The sequence below is a fragment of the Chelonia mydas genome, chromosome 2, assembly GCF_015237465.2.
Source record: "Chelonia mydas isolate rCheMyd1 chromosome 2, rCheMyd1.pri.v2, whole genome shotgun sequence".
Taxonomy (NCBI): Eukaryota; Metazoa; Chordata; order Testudines; family Cheloniidae; genus Chelonia; species Chelonia mydas.
In genome coordinates, this window is record NC_057850.1 from 180,057,214 (window position 1) to 180,076,891 (window position 19,678).

A 19,678-nucleotide genomic window follows, 5' to 3' on the forward strand; every position below is an offset into this window, starting at 1 on the left:
ACCATTTAATTACTATCTCATGCAGATATAAAATTTAATACTTTCTAATGAATTTTTTTAAAAATTCCAGGCTGAGAAACTAGTTCCCAAGAAGGCAAATATACATATACACGCTCCCCCCTGAAATAATTTTAAATAGTTTATATCTAAACATTGGTGTTCTGTCTTAAGACAGATGGCCAAATCCTGCACACTGTAGTTATGCATGTATTTTGGGGCCAATAGGATTTTTTTTTTTTTGCATGAGTAAGACTACCAAAATATAGGCTCCTTTAGAGGGTTAACAAATAGCAAATATCAGGTTTGTTTTATTTCAGTAGCTACGTCATTAGTAAAAGAATCAAATGAATAAATCCAAAGAACTCCAAAAGGTTCTTTTCCCCCTTGCTATCATGTTGTACATTAATATCTGTTATATTTAGCACACATTTGCTATAATAAATAAAGTTATCAAATAATGACATTAGGCCAAGGACTAAATGGGCAGGAAACTGACCTAACTTCTAACCCCTAGTGGTGGTTGTCCTTCCAGGTTAGGTTTGAGACAGCTTGGCAGAGCAATGTAGAGAAGCTCCCTTCTATGTGTTTTCTGTGCATAAATAGAAGACTTCGAAGCTATCAATCTAAAACCCTTTGCAAGGATAAATTCACACACGCCAGAGAGAGAGAGAGAGAGAATGCTGAGGGAGAGCATTATGTGCCTAGATTAATCAAATCCATTCTATTTAAGGTATTTCTAGGGCATCCAGCACCAAAGTCTCCCTTGAAGCTCACACACAGAGACTCTTGAGCTTGAGCCATTCCAACTAGACTGTGAAAATAACTTTCTGCAGGTTCAACACAGTAGCAACGTAGTCTGCACTGCAGCTAGGTATCAGCCCCCTTTCATTTACTACACTGGGGGAGGGGGAAGGCAGCGCTAGCCTCCGCTTGCAGTTTCCTCTCTCGATGGCTCTCCGTTTCTCCAGCAGGCTGGCGCGTTCCTGCCCAACCTCACATGTCTGGGGCGGGGGAGGGAGGGGGAATCTTAAGAAGCCGAAAAAAACCCATCCCCAAACGAGACTATGAAAAACAACATTTCTGAGCTCTGCTCAGTTCCAATAGCAACACGAAACTATGTGCCGTTTATGTATTTCACGAAATGGCTCCTGGCACAACTGTCAGTCCCTTTCGGTCTGCATCCATTCCTGGGGGCTTCCTTTTAGTCTTATTTGGGCACGTGTTGGGTGCGGGAGAATAAGGGACCGAGGAGTGCTGACAGTAAGGGACACAGAGTGCTGACAGAAGCTGCAATCTTCCCACACAAACCTCTGTGCGTGGCCTTCATTCCCGAGCGGCCCTAACCCGTTAGTCTGTGCACAGCTAGCTGACATACTTCTATCTTGATCTGCAGCCCTCACCCCAACCTCCCCTCCAGACCTCCAGCGAATGCACCTGGCTCCTGACCTGCACTAGCCTCTGCTCTGCCCTTTCAGTCCTGGGTTCCCACACAATTTAATCAATTCACCTCAGCCTGACCTGCAGCATCCCTCCTGCTATTCCAGCCCTAGGAATCCACGCTGCTCAGCCCAGGCACTCAGCCCTGACAACAGCACCCCTTGCTATCCCAGACCTGGACCTCTTCTGAGCTGAGGCTGCCAGACCGCGTGGTGATGATTATGCGGTGCCGACCACACAATCTCCATACACTTGAACCCAAATCTCCAGAGATGAAAGGCCCCTCCGTGAACTCACCACTCACAGCACCACCCGCTATCTAACTCCCCTTTTCCTTTCAGGCAGGGATTTCGCCTGCTTGATGCTTGCAGCTTCCCCCTTTCTCTCCCTCTGGGCTTTTATATTTCTTCCACTCTGACCCATTAAGTATTTACTGACAGCGCCATGTGACTTTTAACACCGGTCCTCCATGTGCACTGCCCTGCAGAATTGGGCCAGATAAAACCGCTCCCCAAACCCAGCTGGCGGGACATTTTCCTCCCCCTCCACTCTCTCACTGTAGCAGCCAAGCGAAGGATTCCTCTTTCTTTCCCTCTTTCTTTTCCCATCCCTCCCTCCTTTCGTGCAAGCCCAAGACGCAGGATCCAGCCGAGGGAAAGTGCTCATTGAAATCATCACCACCACCGATCCTGAGACTGAGGCTCATAGAGGAAATAAAATCCCTTTATAGCCAACCTCCTGCGGCTGAGGACTTAATAGCATGGCAATGGCTCCAGGCTCTAAGAGATTCACACTCACCTTTGTCCAGTACATGGGATCCGTCTGTTTCCTCCTCCAGATCGTCTCTGTTGAGGCTGATGGTGAGTTCAATGCAGTTCGGGCTGAGTTAGTATTAGTGGAATCCGACTGGTATGCTGTTATTGAAACAAAAATTAAACAAAAAACAACTTAAATATACGCCCCATTCCGGGTTAAGGAACGTCTGATTTTGACTATTTTTTGAAACTCTCCAAATATCCTGGGGTTAAACAGAGAAAGGAATTAAGATCTCATAAAGATGAGATTATGTTATTAGAACAAAATTGTGTGACAGGGAACTTGTCCAGGGGAAATAATAATAAAAAGGCAGGATAAGAAGAAGAAGAAGAATTAGTTAAATTTTAGAGAGCTTCTCCCACAAACAGTAATGTCTCCCCAAATACCGAACTTGACATCTCCTCAGTACAGGTCCCTCTGGGTTGTAAGCATCAGGTACCTGAAAAACAGGAAGACAAAAGTCAAAGACTTTCCCCTGTACCGTCTTCTCTCCGTTACTACACACGCTCAAGACATCTGCCAACCTTACTGCATGAGCGTAAATTTCTTCATTTCACTGCGAGGTGATTTCAATGGAACATGAATTTGGCTGAAAGCACCAGCTACTAGCTACCCTGAAATGATCCGTTTTGCTGTCTGACAATAATCTGAATGGACTGTATGCTTTTCCTTCCTAAAAGCCTGTACAGTTTTAACTATTTCACCTTAATTAATGGTGATCAAACTGCCTTAACAAGAACATGATTTATTTTAAAAACAAGTCTGTTTTCCTGGGAGAGAGCAATGCTGAATGGCCACGCTTGTTTCTTCATGCTCAAAATCAGGGTAGAGTTATGCCTGATTTCAGTTTTTTAAGTACAGTAACCTCATTCCACTGATGTTTGCTATGTGATTACAGAGGATGGTAAGACAAACACTATTGAATAACAAGAATGTTTTCATTTTGCTCCGAGAATATTTCATTTTAGTTTTTTGTCTTCGATTTTCATTTATTTCATTTGATAATCGAAATAAGAGAAGGAAGAAAAAATGGAGACAAACTTTCCTTGCATGTGTACGTTTATTGCATGCGGTGTATAATAAAGGTTTATGTAGCAGAACCCACTGTCATAAATTTGGTGACAATGAAATTGAGTTAAGAATGAAGAAGGAAAGGTCACATCCTTTCAAAGCACTGCAGCTTGCAAAACTGCAATTCCAGTTTTAGTGAAGGAACCTCTTATAGCAAAACTGCTTTGTGGGGAGAAAAAATACTTCACTATATTTGGAAACATGGAGACAGAGAAAAGAATAATTATTTTGCTTGGTTAAGAAAGCTTTTTCTTAAGTATCAGTCAGTGGTAGCTATCCCAGAGACCTTACTGCATGTCTGGAATGACTGGCTTCTGGTTCCATCCTAAACTGACCTCCTCTGAGATAGCCAAGAGAAAAGGTGGGTGAGATAATATCTTGTATTGGACCAACTTTTACTGGTGAGAGAGACAAGCTTTGGAGCTTTTACACAGAAAGGAAAAAATGTTGTTGAACAGTATTTCAGTGACCATTTTTAAAGGCTTACTTAAGGGAGTTCATAACATATTTTAATGGGCATTCAATAGTTTGTCACATTCATCTTACACATGAAATATACACAGATATGGTAAAATAATTAAAAATTACAGGGAAGAAGATGTAAAGAACAATATAACTGCAAAGCATTATTATAAAATGATAAATAGTCTCCATTTTTATTTAACTTCTTCTAAATGACATTCTGGAAAACTTGTTGGTTCATTATTACCAAGCTATTCAAAGTGTTTTCTTAATATCGTGATTTAAGCCAACTCCTGTAATGCTGAGAAATCACTTTATGTGAAGTTATGTCACTATGCAGAATTGCCAGGTTTAAATAAATCTGAGAGTATACACCAGGAACAATATTTCCTTTCATAATAGATTCTGAACTGGCCTGAACAGGAAACCATCTTCTCATTTGTGAAAATTATAGATGAAAATTTAATTTTACAGACAATTCCTGCTCTGTAAGGTCTGCAGATGTGAGTGGTGACATGACAAGGAACAATTCTGGATAATATATATATTTGTTACTTTTAACAAAAAATAACAATGTTTTGCAAACTGCTCAGGGGATTTAGAGTATTCTTTGTAAAAACCTCATGAAACCAAGCCTGGTCTCTGTATAGGCAAACCTCAGAAACTTGTTACAATATATTTCCCTAAGGGAGACGCTGGCTTTATTCTCTGACATCCAAATAATGACATAGTGTAGACAATATAACTAGAGATCATACAGGCCTGGTAGAGGTGTAAAGCCTCAAGCATTTTTTGATCTCTTTTGACTAATAGTTTACCACAACACACATGGACGTGGTGTAGCTAGAATCCATGAAGATGTAGGTAGAAGCTAAAATAAAATATAATTTAGGATTTCTGTGTGACTTTTATAAGTTGAGGCTATGTCTACACTGGCAACTGAACAACAAAACTTTTGTCTTTCAGAGGTTTTAAATACCCCCACCTCCAGAAAGACAAAAGTTTTGCTGACGAAAAGCACCAGGGTGAACAGCTCTTTGTCAGCAGGAGCACTCTCCTGCTGACAACACTAGCACTGCTCGTTGGGGGTGGAAGTTTTTTGTCGGCAGGAGAGTGACAAACAGCGGCTACACTGTGTGCCTTTTAGCGACACGGCTGTAATGACACAGCCCTGTTGCTAAAAGCTGTGTAGTGTAGACATAGCCTAAATGTGTCTGCTAATGGCACCTGGACTGAGGTCAATCAGCTAGAAGCTTCCCTAAGACCATTTATCCTTTAATTTACACTGGTGTAAACCAGGAGTATTTTAACTCCATTAGAGTCAGTGGCGTTACTACAGAATAAAACAAGGGTAAGTAGAGAACTAAACCCTTAGGCTGTTCATCCATGACAATCACAGGTAGATTCCAGATTTGTACATGGAGGGAATGTATATTCACAAGGATTTACATGGATAGCTTGCATTAGTACAACTACCTGCACATCAAAATAAACTCTAACCCTCACCCTTGTAAAGACGGAGATTCTAGCTATGTCATTATGATCATGACTGGCCTCAGCTATACCAGTATAAATGGGGAGTAACTGGAGTTTGCATTTACACTGAGTTAAATGAATCAGGCCCTGTGGAAGCTGTATAAGAATTAACACTTTTACTCTCTGTTTTACCTTTTTCAGAGCTGCCAAAATGTCCATATGTACCAACAGTAGTTTTCCATAGAACATTTGGTCAGATGAACAAAATGTTGTAACAGTATGACAATAATTAATCAGTACAATTAATATAATATTGAAGTGAACATCAGTAGTTTACTTTTGGCAAAAGCTTGCAACATTGCTCCAGCAAGAAGTAATTTTATTTTTTAAGTTTTGTGTTACATCCACTCCACTAATTGGGTCAGTACATAGACTGCAAGTGGAAGAAATTCCAGGAATTCTGAATCCATGAAGTTAGACACAATTAGACATTGGCCTGAGCTACAAAATTTTGACCTCAAACCATATCTAATGTTTCTAAAATTAGGCTTTGTGGGACTCAAATATGGGGTTTTGGTTCATTTCTCAAATACAATTGAGAGTATTCTCATCTCAATATGTGCTTACAAAACTGTCATTAATGTTCACACACACACACACACACACAGAGTGCAGGTTAGACCCCACTATTTCAAATGTGAGGTTTCTTCTTATGGAACCATCAGTAAACAAAAAAGCCACAGGAACTAATGGACAGATGAAAAACTGATACATTTCAAAGAATAAGGGGAAAGTAATAAGAAGCAACTTCCTGTACTGAAAATGGATTAAGAAAGCTGTGACAAAGGCAGCTCCCAGTTCCCTCCTGAGCACTTGGTTCCTGTTGCTTTTATCTATTTAGATGGAAGGGGAAATGATTTTTAAAAATGTAAAATAATAATAATAAAAAAAAGTGATACTGATTCTTTACATTTAGGGTGTAAATCAAACCCACGAGAATGAATGGGAATTTTCCTTTATCCTATTCTAGATGGTTTAGTGGTCTCTTCTGGCCTCAAACTCTATGATTCTATTTTTGTTTTATTATCTCCAGGCACTTGTGCATGAGCAGCACGTGCAAGCAATTCAGGTTTCCATTTACAAAGCACAGAAAATAAGTTTGTCAGCTGCATCAATAAATAAATAAAAATCCAGCCCTTATTATGGTAAAACAGAAGGTAAAATTGAATTTACCTGAGTAAGAATTGCAGAGTTGGTCTCCCACTTCGCTATTTCTCCAATTATGCAATATTTTAAGCAGTTTGAATTAAATGAGAAGCAATCAATCCTTTTAGATCCTTACAGAAATAAACTCTCCATTCATGAACAAGCACAGCTGATAATTGCCAAAATCTTGCTGTCTGTAATTGAACGCTCCACCCTTGCTATTACAGCCAAGGCCATTGTACTCCATAGCCATAGAAACAGCAATAAAATTGCTTTCTCACTACAGATGGAATAATGACCCCCACAAAATGTACCTCTCTCCATTTCCAAATGGTCACCACCTCTGCTTTGGTGTGACTCATCAGGTTATATAACTTTAGGGGACCAGCCTGCTGGCATCAGGTCATGGGGTCAGCAAACTAGGTGGGCATTTTTGGGGAGTCAGCAGGTCTGCGTTGGATGGGCACAAACTGGGGGTGGGATTGGAGGAATCCATACCACTGGCCTACTGATTTTTGGAGATTAAGCAGGAAAGGGACTGTATTATTGTTCAATGGAACTGCTCCATGGTTGGGAACCCTCTATAAAAATGAGCTGCAAAGGATTTTTTGAATGCTAAGTTTATGGCTTTTCTTGCTTTGCTTTTCTCTAATGCATAAAGAAAGCCTGAAAAGTGTTGGTCAAAGAAACAGGGTTTTTTATTGTTGTTGTTTTATTTTTGGCTTTTTTTTATCTTAGAAATGTTAGGAATGTAAAGTCTGTTCTGGCCTTAAGTCATACCCAAAGGAGCTCAATCTATTTAGCTCATCAAAGAGAAGGTAAGGGCAATTTGATTATGTCTGTAATCACCGGCAGAGGGAGAAGATGTCTGGAAGTAGAGAACTCTTTAATCTATCAGACAAAGGCATAAAAAGGTTCAGTGGCTAGAAGTTAAAGTCAGCAAATTTCAAATGGAAATAAGGTACAGTGCATGTAAGGACCATTGGAACAGATTACTAAGGAATGAGGTGTAAATTCTCCATTTCTTGGAGTCTTTGAATCAAGATTGGATGTCTTTCTAGCTGACATATTCTAGTTCAGCCACAAATTATTGGTCTGGAGACAGGAGTCACAGGATGAAAGCTAAGTTTTGTTACACAGGAGGGCAGATTAGATTATCATAATGGTCTCTTCTGGCCTTAAAATCTATATATCTCTGGATACTCCAAGGCATCTTGTCTTCTATATATCAGAATGCATTATTTTTACTGTAAACTATTTGGGGCAGATATTATCTTTACATTTGTGCGCTACAGGGTGTTGAATATATTATTCATGCTAATCAAATAATAAATAATAACTTTCATAAGAACATACATAAGAATGGTCATACTGGATCAGAACAATGGTCTATCGAGCCCAGTATCCTGTTTTCTGATAAAGGCCAGTTCCAAATGCATCAGAGGGAATGAACAGGGCAATTTTGAGCGATCCTCCATTCCCTGTCGTCCAGTCCCAGCTTCTGGCAAAGCTTTTCTTTTTCCAACAGATCAAAAGCTAAAAACAGAATAGTGTAATAATATCAGTACATTTACAGTAGAGGCTAAAAAACCAATGCAATGACTGTGAAAACGACTCACTTACCTTTGCTTTATAAGATGCAAACTGCAGCAAATTAATCAAGCATCAAGAACACTACAATTGTCAAAAACAAAGGCCATTTAAAATACTTAATAATTTTGATACATATGCTCGTGCTTTTGTGAACTGTGTTGTCTTATGCATTAGGACAGAGAAAACAAAAAATCTGCAGCAGAAATCAGCATCTACTACAATGGGATTTGTTATGTTTTACATACACAAAGAGAGGCATACATCACAGAATCCAACAATACTTGCTATCAGGATAGACCTTTACGTGCTGTGAAATTCTAAAGGTCCTAGACATAACACCTTTTCTTATAAAATGCTCCCAACTATATCTAACTGGCTGCTCTTACTATAGAAAAACATTGCCTGTAAGTGGAAAGTCATTAAATATTAATGTCTTGCACTGTTTACTGAGGCTAGACTCCTACTGGCTTCAAGAAGGAATCTTGCCTGAGTACTAGAGCACTGAGCCCATTACTACTATTAGCGATTGGAAGAAGAACCCAAATTTTTGCCCAAAACTTGAAATGAGCTTTTTGAGGTTAGAAAAAGGTTGGTTTATGTCTCTACTCCTCCTGGCTTCAGCTGGGACCTGAAGAGGAAGTACCAAAATACTGCAAGAAAGACTATTCTCACGGTATTTCTGAACTTGCCAGAACCAAGAAGTACATGAAATCTCTTGAGAAAGTTTCACAAGAATTCCAGATCAATTTCTAGGCCAAAGAGGGGTGACTAGTTTGAACAGGCTAAAAATAAGCATGCAAAATTTAGGGAGGGATTCTGTCTCCACACTAGTCCCCCTGGCCAGCCCTGGTGTGGGAGCATGGTGGGACAGAGATCAGATGTGAGGAAGCATGTTAGAGGTAAGAAAGGGTGGGGGAATAGCATCAGAATGCTAAGAGGAGTTCTGGGCTGCTCTGAGTGCACAGAACACCTTGTGGCTAACTAACTGATGCCAGAGCCATATTGATGGCTTAAAGCCACCTTTGCCTCCTCAGCCCATGGGCTAGGCCTTTTGTGCTGTACCTCCAGGAGGCTATCTAAAGCAGAATGAACATGTGAACCTCCTGAGGTTATCAATCCAAAAGGATTAACTCCATCTATCTAGTACTTCTGTCACAATATGTTAAGCTCTCAGCCCTAATGTCAGTATACGTGCCCCCAGAACATTAATGTTTTCCTCATTTACATTTTATGTGCATATGAATTTGCCCCTGATAAAAGTGAAGGGCTCATAAGCAGTTACTACACTGGTGTAAAAATCCTCAATGTAGATAAGCCTTTTCAACCAGCAACCTGAAAAATCAAAATTTTATTAATTATTATTATTATTATTACTCTAGTGCCCAGTGGCCAGAGCCCCACTGTGCTAGGTGCTGTATAAACATATAACAAAAAGGCAGGCCATGCCTTAAAGAGCTTGCAATTTCAACAGGCAAAGATGCACTTTAAATTCTATTCATATATATTTTGCAAGCCCTCCATCCGAAATGTTTCCAGGCCAGATTCTGTCTTGGGATATGTGCAAAAAACATCCACTGATTTAAGAGCTGCAATTTTGTACTTGAGGGCTGAATTTGACCAAAAGCTACTTTTACAATTTTGATTATTCATTTCAGTTATCAAATGACGAGGCTCCCAAGAATGCCCACCTATAAAATAAAATTATATGTTAATTGCCCCAAAAACTTTTGTAACACCATTATAAGGTGTGGAATTCAAAATCAATATTGTAGTTTTGATTTATATAAGGGAACTTACCAAGTAGGTGTACTAGTATATTTTTTCTTTCATTCCCCAAAACACTGCTCTAATGTGACACTACTGTGACTGATGTAGACACATTGGAAATGCCAACTGTCTTGCAAGTCAAATACCAGAGGATTAAAGCTTATTCATTTTATTTCATTTTAAATGAGAAAGCAAATAAAACTGAGAACGCTTGTTGCAAACTAGGCAGATAGCCATAATGTTCTCGAAAAGTTTAGAAAAAGTATATAGGTCAATCTGGTATCCAGGTCAGTCTTGTTTATTTGTACCCCATCTAACCAAAACTTCCTAGTAACTTTCCCCAACACAATGGATCAGTCCCATGTTCCCCATAAATCTATTTATCCAAATATTCTGGACATCCACAAAACCTTTCAGACAGGTAGGACTGTATTGTATTTTAAAAAAACAAAAAAACTAAATAGGTTGTCAGAATCTTCAGAATTTTCAATAAAGCCTCATTGAAGAGCAGTGCTTGATTAGCCATAATTACCAGCACACTAATAACAATAAATAAGGAAAGTTGTCCCTTAGCTCTCAGTCTTGGTTGGCTGGAAAAGGAAACAACCTTTGCTGCAATCCTGCAAAGCTGCAATTGATAGGGACGGCTGGTAAAAAAATTAACGATGAGCGGCACTACCTCAGATTACATTTTGATGGAGCTTGATCACTTACCAACTTAGTCTTTTCCTTTATTCATTTAATTAAAATGTTTGTGGATGAAAGTAGTGCTTATTAAGGAGAAGGACTAACACTTAGTGCTCAAGCCAGATGCTGCATATGGTTGCTCCAGGCAACTCTGCTGGTGCACCTCAGTCCTGAACAGAGACCTTCAACTATGCTGACCTGCGTGATGGCTTGTAATGTGGACAAATTCCCTGCTGGAGGAGAGATCCCCGATGGTGATGGTGAAAACATGCTCTTCTTCCCTTTGGAGGTCTCACTGGAGACATTATCACTGCTAGATTTTCAGGTGGCAGCTGTGGCACCTTTTTTTCAGGCCATAGTTGGTCGCAGGTCTGCCAGCGTCTCCTCTGACGAAGACCGTGACACAGTCATCTGCATATTTGTGACCATCAGGCTACATTACTGCCATGCACTCTATCTGTTGCCTTTGAAAAGTATTCAGAAGTTTCAGTAGTAGAAAATGTAGAGGCTTGCTGCTGTCTCTGCTCTGCCCTGGCTCCAGCTCATTTCTGATGGGAATTCAAGGTGTATATACAGTGCCTATCACATTAGAGACCAAATCTTTGATTGGGGTCTCTGTGTGTTACCTGAAACATAACTCAACATTTCTCATTGCAGGAATTGTTATCCTGTTGATTGATCTCATTGTCAGTTACTGGGTTAAATCTCTGCTGCTGATGGCAGGATGTTGTCAGTCATAGGGCCACATCTCTGGAAGTTATTCCCGCCAGCAGTCTGCTAGAGCCAAAGTTTAGTTAGATCCAGGTTGGGGTTATCTGTTTGCTAAAGCCAGAAGTGCTTGAGGAAGGTGATGGGCCTGGCATACAATGTAGGATGGATCACCTGAAGGATTCCTGATTTAGTTTAGTCAGGGCCCATGTAATCTGGGATGAGGGAATTTGCTACCTAATGCCCCAATTGCTGTCGAATTGTGCAGCAGAATCTAAGATTTTATTTAAATAAAATGTTACTTATGATAACAAAGAAGCCCTTCCTGACATAAACTGTTGTAATATGATGTACTGCTGTCTTCCTGGGTCTGCTGACATCCAAAAACAAATGCTCCAAGACTTGCGTTAACTCAGTGGGGTGTTAACTTCAAAACCTTATTATGAAAATGTAAATGTCAACATTGTTAATTATTTTGCTGCTTATCATTTTTTGCGGAATCATCTAGCAAATATGCTTATTCTACAAATCAGTCATGACCTAGGCTGCCTTTGATGCAAAACCCTACCTGTCCTCTGCCCAATTGCTACAACCTCCAGCTAATACCCCGATAAAGTCCACAATGCAGGAGTGCGTTGTAAGAACAAAAATCTACAGTGCACTGAAAATTTAAAGTCAGGGTAAAATAAACTGAGTTTAAAACAAAATCAAACAGTAAGGAATACTCTGCTGATTCTATTAGTCATTTTCATATTTCATTCAATAAAAGCCTTCCACTTTTTAAAAATGTACTTGAAAGTTCTGCATAATTTCCAGTCTGCAGCTCCAGTATGATATGAAAACCGTGGTGATTTGCTGCAGAATTTAGGTCCAGGTTATTGCAAAGTATATGAAACCTTTCCTTTCCTAGCAGAGACTGGGAATTAATTTGTTGCTGATATGGAAGAGCGAGTTACATTGCTAGCTTTTTAAACTGGTATTTGTTATTTTATAAATTTGATTGATTTTATAAATTAAGTGTAAGGCATCCAGGTGCCTTTGTAATGGTTTCCGTTACCAGTTCCTATGGGATAGATTCTGACTCTGACTATACACCCATATGAGGGATTAAGAACCCCTATTTACACTTCAAGAGCTGTACAGACTTTGGATCCAGGCATGTAGGAGTAAGGGGAGCCACTCACCTGAATCAGAAATATGTGGAAACTTAGCCCCACTTCTCTAATTACTGACCAAGGTAGCTAAACCAAGCTATGTGTATGTGTGCGTGCACACGCTTGTATACAGGAGTAGTAATTTACTAGTGGTACAGGCCAGAAGCAAGGACCAGATCCTTGAAGGTGTTTAGATGCCCAGTTCCCATTGATTTCAATAGACATTAGGCACTTAAATATCTTTGAAGATCTAGGCCTAAGTTATTAGCTCCCAAGATCAAGGAGCTCAGTTAAAATTAAACTGAGATCATAAAAGAAAATAAGTTTAATTTTGCAGTTGATAGGTTTGTCACAATCCACAATATATTTGTGTATTTATTTCATACAACACTGTGACATGTGACACATTTTGTTGTTATGTGTGTCTGTCTTTGGTGCTGCAGGGAAGTTGTTCACAGTTGAATCCAGAAACAGCTCTCAGGGTCTGGACCTAACCGCAGCTCAGAAATTGTGTGCTGACCTGGCCGCTCGCTTAGCCACTGCAGAGGAACTGAGACGGGCTGTAGTGGACTGTTCTTTTGCCGCATGCACCAGAGGTTGGCTGGCCGACGGTACCATTGGGTAAGGAGAATGGAAACAGCAAAATCCACCCTAACCAGCATGAATGATTGCTCTCAAACAAGCTTTCCCACTTTGGGTAATATTATTACCGAGAAACACTGGCCACAAAGAAATGCTTATGTAACCAAGTCTCAGGTGTTTCATTCAGATAAGCTAACTATGCTGTTACCTTGCACAAAATCAGTCACGTACAGCTAATGCTGCAGAGATGTGAGTGTACATAGATCACCTAATACACAGTTCTAAAATATATTCATCTTCCTTTTAATCTTAGAAATACATTGTTTCAATCAAATTCCCTTTGGCCCACAAAATATCTTGTTTAAATCCAGAAAATATTGAGTAGCTAGCTGTCAATATCTTGGATGTTGTCATTCGCTATTATTTGTTGAATACCAACAGTGTACCAAGCTCTAAAGGAATGTAGGCCCAGATCCCCAATTTAACTCCCATTCTGAGAGTTAGGTTAGGTACCTAAATGCTTTAGAGGATATGAGCCTTACACTTTACAGGCCCAATCCTGCGGCCACTGAAGTCAATGGAAAAGCTCTCATTGACTTCAGTAGTGCAGGGTTGGGCACCCTGTGGACAAAATAAATAACAAACACAGGGTCTGATCCAAAGCCCATTGAAGTCAATGGGGCCATGCAGCGTAAGTTTATTAGTTATCATTAATTTTTATAGTGCCCAAAGGAGTATTAGGTTCTTCACAAAAACAAATTGAAAGACATGTTTCCGTCATAGGGAACTTACACTTAGAGCTGACGTGATGAGTGCAGGTAACAAACCGGAGGAAATTGGATGAAAAAGGACATTGCTTCAGCTATATGATCACACAGTGACTCAGTTTAGGCATGAGGACATCTTGATGGTTTAGATAACTGTGATAATTGATGGACTTCTTGTGGGCACTGGGAAGAACTACACAATTTTTGATCAGTGGACCAAAATTTACAGGTGTAATTTATCGAGATGGTAAAATTGTTGGGGCAAGGGTCCCAAACTATTGGGCCTAACATAACGGGGCCATTATCTCACTTGAGGTCTCTGAGTGTTCATGTTTAAATGGAGTCACTGTGTGATCATACTGCTGAAGCAATGTTCTTTCTCATCCTATCCCCTCCTGTTTGTTACCCTCACTGGTCACATGATATCTAAGTGTAAGTTCCCTATGACAGGACCATGTCTTTTTATTCGTTTCTGTGAGGAACCCTAGTACACCTTTGGGCACTATGAAAATAACAAAACAAATAATAAATATTAAGAAGGGTGTATTAGGGAGAGATTCTCAGAAGAATGTTGAATGCATGGTGGATGAGGTCAGGGAGCTGGTCCCAGACATGGGAAAGCCATATGGAAAAAAAGCACAAAGACAAAAATGGAAGAAGGGGAAAGACTGGATAGTTATGTCAGGGACAGGCAAGCTGATAAAAATAAAATAGAGTTCTCAACTGTCAAATAAGTTTCTTCAGGAAACAAGAGAGCAGTAAGTAACACTTCAAAGCCTTTGAATTTCAAGGTGCTTTGCAAACATTCAGGAACCTTCCCAACACATGATGTGAGGTAAGGAAGTATAGTTACCCTCATTTTATAGTTAAGAAAACTGAGACATAGAGACTTATTTAATGGTACATATCTATGTAGTCATTAGCGACATGGGAACAGAGGCCAGTTTTTTTGGCTCCAAATCATGTGCGTTAAGCACAAAGCCATTCTTTCTTTCCCTCATATAGTAAACCATCCGGCCTTCATTTTCAGAGATCCTGAGCACCCACAGTTCCCATGGACTTCAACAGGAGTTGTAGGTGCTCAGCACTTCTGAAAGCTAGATTTTGAGTGTTTACCATCTTCACAACAAGCGAAAAAGTGTATTTTCCTGTATGATGTATGGATTGGGACACTTTAAGTTAGGTTTGGTTTAATCTACAGTGTTTTACTATTGTTCTATTGTATACAAAAATAACTAAAATTGACACATGGGAACAGGGACCAATGTACCTGACTGAATAAAACAGGCTGGTGTACAGCCAAGGTCTGCATGGTGGAGGCTCCCTAACAATCCCTCCCTACCCCAAAAAACCCCTGATCCATCCTTCACTCACCCACACCCAACAACCTTCAAGTTCACACCCAGGCTCTTTCGCAGCAATTACTTCCCTCTCCCTCAGCTCCTCCATTACCCCTGTCTCCCTTAAGCCTTTGCACTGCTTCTGAGGGGTGCAGGAAATATATTTCTGTATTGTAGTTTAAATGAATTATTACTCAAAGTTCTGTATTAATATGCCTAGTATGGAATCTATTTGTCAAAAAATATTTCCTGAATCTTTTTTGTTGTCTGTATTGTTACAGACATAGTTGCTGACAGGTATTTTGAAATAAATCACCAAAATAATTGAAACTGGCATAATTATATTGTGCTATTTTGACAAATGAAATATGCAGTATTTTAAAATATTGTGCACAGAATTTTTAATGTTTTGATGCAGAATTCCCCCAGGAGAAGATATAGGTTGGTCTTATCCCTATTTTACAGATGCAGAAACTGAAGCACAGCAACATCAACATGATAATCCCACTTAAGAAAATGGAAGAGTGCAAAATTCTGTCCTCCTGGACAGAAACATAGCCACATTTATTTTTGCATGTGGCACATATCAGTAGATACAATACTATGGCCAGTGGTGCATTATAACAACATAGGAAAGAAACAGTGACTTGCGCAAAGTCACACAGCAATTCCATAGCAAAGCCAGGAACAGAATCCAGGTCATCTGATTCCTAGTTTTGAGAGTTAACCACAAGTACATCTTTCCAACTTGTGAACTCTGCCTTCAGCTGGTTTCTCACCTCTTTAACCTTGCTCTACTCTACTGCTTCCTTCAATTTGTATTTGCAAAGTTCTCTTGAATAAAGTACATTAGCCCATTTACTGTCAGTGTCTAGTGTTGACAAAGTTATGTTTTTCCACAGAATACTGTCCCCTTAAAAGTTCTTAAACTTTAGGGAATTATTAGCTTTGGTGACTGTTATTAGTTATTTTAGATAGCATTGGGCTATATGTATTTTTAATGATAAAATACAGTTTCCAATTATTTTTTTCCAAAGGATAGAAAATTTTACTATAAATGAAAAAAACTTCAAATGAAAGTAATTATTTCCGGCTCTCTTTTTTGTCCAAATGAAAGTGTTTAAAATTAATTTTAAAGTACTTTTGAAATTAAAAAAAAATCCAGTTAAAAAAAAAGGAATAAGATAGGTTCCGTCACTCAAACTTTTTCTTTTTTTCTCTTACCAACCCAGTCCCTGAAATAGGTTGCAGGCCTGAAAGCCAAGAAAACTATTTTCATCCCTACAATGTACATGGCAGGATTATTAAATGGGTCCTTTTATACAACTTTTCAGTAGTATTAAATGAGGAAGTGGGGTGGGTGGGGTGGGTGAGACAAGAAGTGTCCCCATTCTTCCCTCTAAGCACTGTCAGCATTTTAAAGGTGCAAGAAGACAAAAAATATTTTCTATTTTCTGAGCCACAATAGGCTGACGGGCTGATCTCAACTGCTCATTGAAGTCAATGGTGTTATGACAATTTACACCAGTTGAGGATTTGCCCTGAGTACGTGATTATGAAGAATGCTAAACTATTCATAATTAACAGCAGTTTGCTGCAGCACATCAGAATGCAATAGCTCTGTAGGACTGAATACCAGCAGCTCCCATTAAAATTACTAGGAACTGCTGGATCCTCGGCACTTTTGAAAAATTAGGCCACCTGTTTAGATGTTTAAATAATTTAGGCACCAAACCTTGGTCTCACTATGTAAAATATTAAGAAGAATACAAAGAACCCCCAAAACAACAAAAGCATGTCTTGAAGCATATGGAATATATGTAACTCTTATTTTAGGAGGGAAAATAGGACACTAGGGTCATATGGCAAACCCTGATAGAAAAGTACAATTAAGATGTGTTTCTTAAGAATTAGAGAAAAGAAAACAAAAAATGCAAGTCCCAATGAAGTAAATGGTCACTCTTAAAACCGTTACTCTGCTTTATACCTGAGGGGGGCTCTTTTTTGGTGAGGACTCCCACTGGGTTATACACTGTATAAAGACATAGTAAGAGACTGCCCCTACCTCAAAGAGCTGATAAGAAAGGGGAAAGAGAGACCCAGAGAGGTGAAGTAACTTGTCCAAGCTCACCCAGCTAGTCAGCGGCAGAGCCAGGAACAGAACCGAGGTCTCCTGCATAGGGCTAGGTGGAGTGGAAAGGGTCTCATTCTCTTCAAGAAGACAATGAAAATTAGGGAAGGAGATGACAGCTCTGGTGGGGATAAAAGGCAGCTGTGGAGAGGGGCTGGGAATGAGTATATTTGCCCTGAGAACTTCAGTACAGAACACCGAGAATGATTATAGGGTTTTCACTATAAAGAACAGCTATTTTATAATATACTGTATGTGAGCCCCCACCATGCTTGATCATCAGAGATTCAAGGAAGACAAAATAATCTGTGGGATGTTCATTTTCCAACTTTCAGAAACCTAAAAATAAACACAAAGAAGAGGTTGGAATGAAAACCTAAAGAACATACTGTACCGTGCTGGAGGGCTTCACACAGGGTTTTCAGATTGAATGTTTAAATCCAAAAAGTAGTTGCAAAAGATCATCATGCCTTCAGAAAGCATTGCACCTCTTTCTTCCTTTCATTCACTGGCAGCTCACTTACTGCTTTTATTGGGTCATTAATCTGACAGGCAAATATGTCACAAGAGTGTCATTTTGTTGCAAATAGCTATTAGCACTTATTCCAAGATGACAAATGAGAATTACAGCAGGGAGGCTGGAAAACTTAACACCACTTCACTTCCTAAAATATAAAAATGTATACTACCTTATCTCCAGAAGGTGCTAAATATTTTAGAATTCATTTTAGAAATGTTTGTGAGCTTTTCCTTTGAACCCACCAAACACCACTCTAAATCTTCGCATGTGAAAAACGGATTTTCAAAAATTAAACTGACAGTAACCTGAAAAGCATCGGCTTGATCTCTCTTAAAACCAAAGTCCTCTATTTATCCACACAACAGGTAAAAGGCAATGGCAGTGCAAGCTCCCCAATGCTGCCCTGCTGTTGTGCCCCAGTCCTAAAAGGAGCCAATTTTGGGAGTCAGAGGGTTTCTGTGGGCTTTGAATCCTTGATACATATCTGCTGAAATTACCAATTTCAATTGTGGACATCTATTTACTCGGAACTGGACTGTGACCACCCACTAAGACTGCAGCATTGCTATCAGATGGCAACAACTTTTGGTCACTACCAACCTGGGCTAAATTTAAAATAGTGATCTAGAGATGAAAGGATCCACATAATATTGCTTGATGTAATGTTCTGGTATGTGTGTGTGTGTGGTAGAAGGAGAGAAGGATGTGTCACGAAACCAATGACTTTTCCATTTAAAATGAAATCAGTCATTCAGACTGTTTCTTTTCTGCTCTGGCTGCCAATATCTAATCTAAGTATTTCCCAAAGGAGCACTAGGCACTAAATAAATATGTAAAAATATTTTCTTTCCAAAAATAGGACCTAGACTTTTCACTCTGCCCTCACATCATGTTGGTTGTTGTTGTCTAGAAGGCTAAACCATTTTGTATAGCTCCACTACTGGAAGGCTTGACTATACAGAAGGGTCTTACATTGTGTCCTAAAAGTAGTAAGGTTTGGGATCATCCGGATCTTTGTTGGCAGGGAACACTGCAGCTCGGGCTCCCCCCCGAGAACACCCTGCCTCCAGCACTTGAATTTCATCTCTGGGACTCCCAGCTGCAGTATCTTTCGTGATCAGAGTTATCCCGTGTCACAGAATCAGTGCTGATCTCTGAGACAGATCAGACCTAGACCCATCAGGGATTTAAAGATTAGGACAATACCTTGAATAGAATATTGAACTGGCAGTTAAGAGGGCAGAATGTGTGAAGCAGAAGACCCTCCCGAGGCAGGATTTTACAAAGTTGGTCAGCAATAGACTGAGGTGTTCCCTACTGGCTTTCACTATCAAGAAGGACATGGCTCTTTTTGACCATGATAGCACAGTTTGTCAGGAAATTCATATCACCCAGGTGCCCTGCTCCCACACCCCACCACCAGGGAATTCAGTCTTTTTTTTTTAATCCGAGGTGAAGGGATCATGGTTGTTGACACTTCTCTCTGGTTGAATTTCCCAACTTGGAGTGGTCTGTGGGAGAAACGGGACAGTCAATGTGGTGCTCCTCGTCTGACAGATCAAGGAGTGTCCTGTCAGAAGTTTGGACAGGACCAGCCATCACAATTTCTGAGGTCAGGGTCAAATCAGCAGGTGGTACATGCTGCATCCTCTGACTAGCAAATGAGGATGTCTCCATTCAGATATCCTCACTCTGTCCCCATCTTGGATGTCAAAAAATGTATTTCTCAATATAAGGGTGAGAGCATAATAGGAATAACTGGCAAATAGGTAGTACTCCATCTGATCACCTGCATTTCAACATCATCAGAACTATTCATGGCATCCTACATACTGAAGTCCTCCTCTTGCAACAAGCTCATGCCTGTTCATGTTAGGGTATATCTACACTGCAATTAAAAACCGATGGCTGGCCCATGCCAGCTGACTCAGGTTCGCGGGACTCGGGCAAAGGGGCTATTT

The 19,678-nt window shown here is 39.9% G+C and overlaps 1 protein-coding gene across 1 annotated transcript in view; it reads left to right on the forward strand.

Annotated features, from left to right (window-relative positions):
* The first annotated feature begins 1,289 nt into the window (after nucleotides 1-1,289).
* SUSD5 (sushi domain containing 5) overlaps nucleotides 1,290-19,678 on the forward strand; it is a 73,533-nt gene continuing 55,144 nt past the window's right edge. Inside the window, exons 1-2 of the mRNA XM_043540717.1 lie at nucleotides 1,290-2,297; nucleotides 12,821-12,998. Of these exons, the coding sequence (XP_043396652.1) occupies nucleotides 2,198-2,297; nucleotides 12,821-12,998 (278 nt within the window). The 5' untranslated portion in view covers nucleotides 1,290-2,197. The remainder of the gene's footprint in view (nucleotides 2,298-12,820; nucleotides 12,999-19,678) is intronic.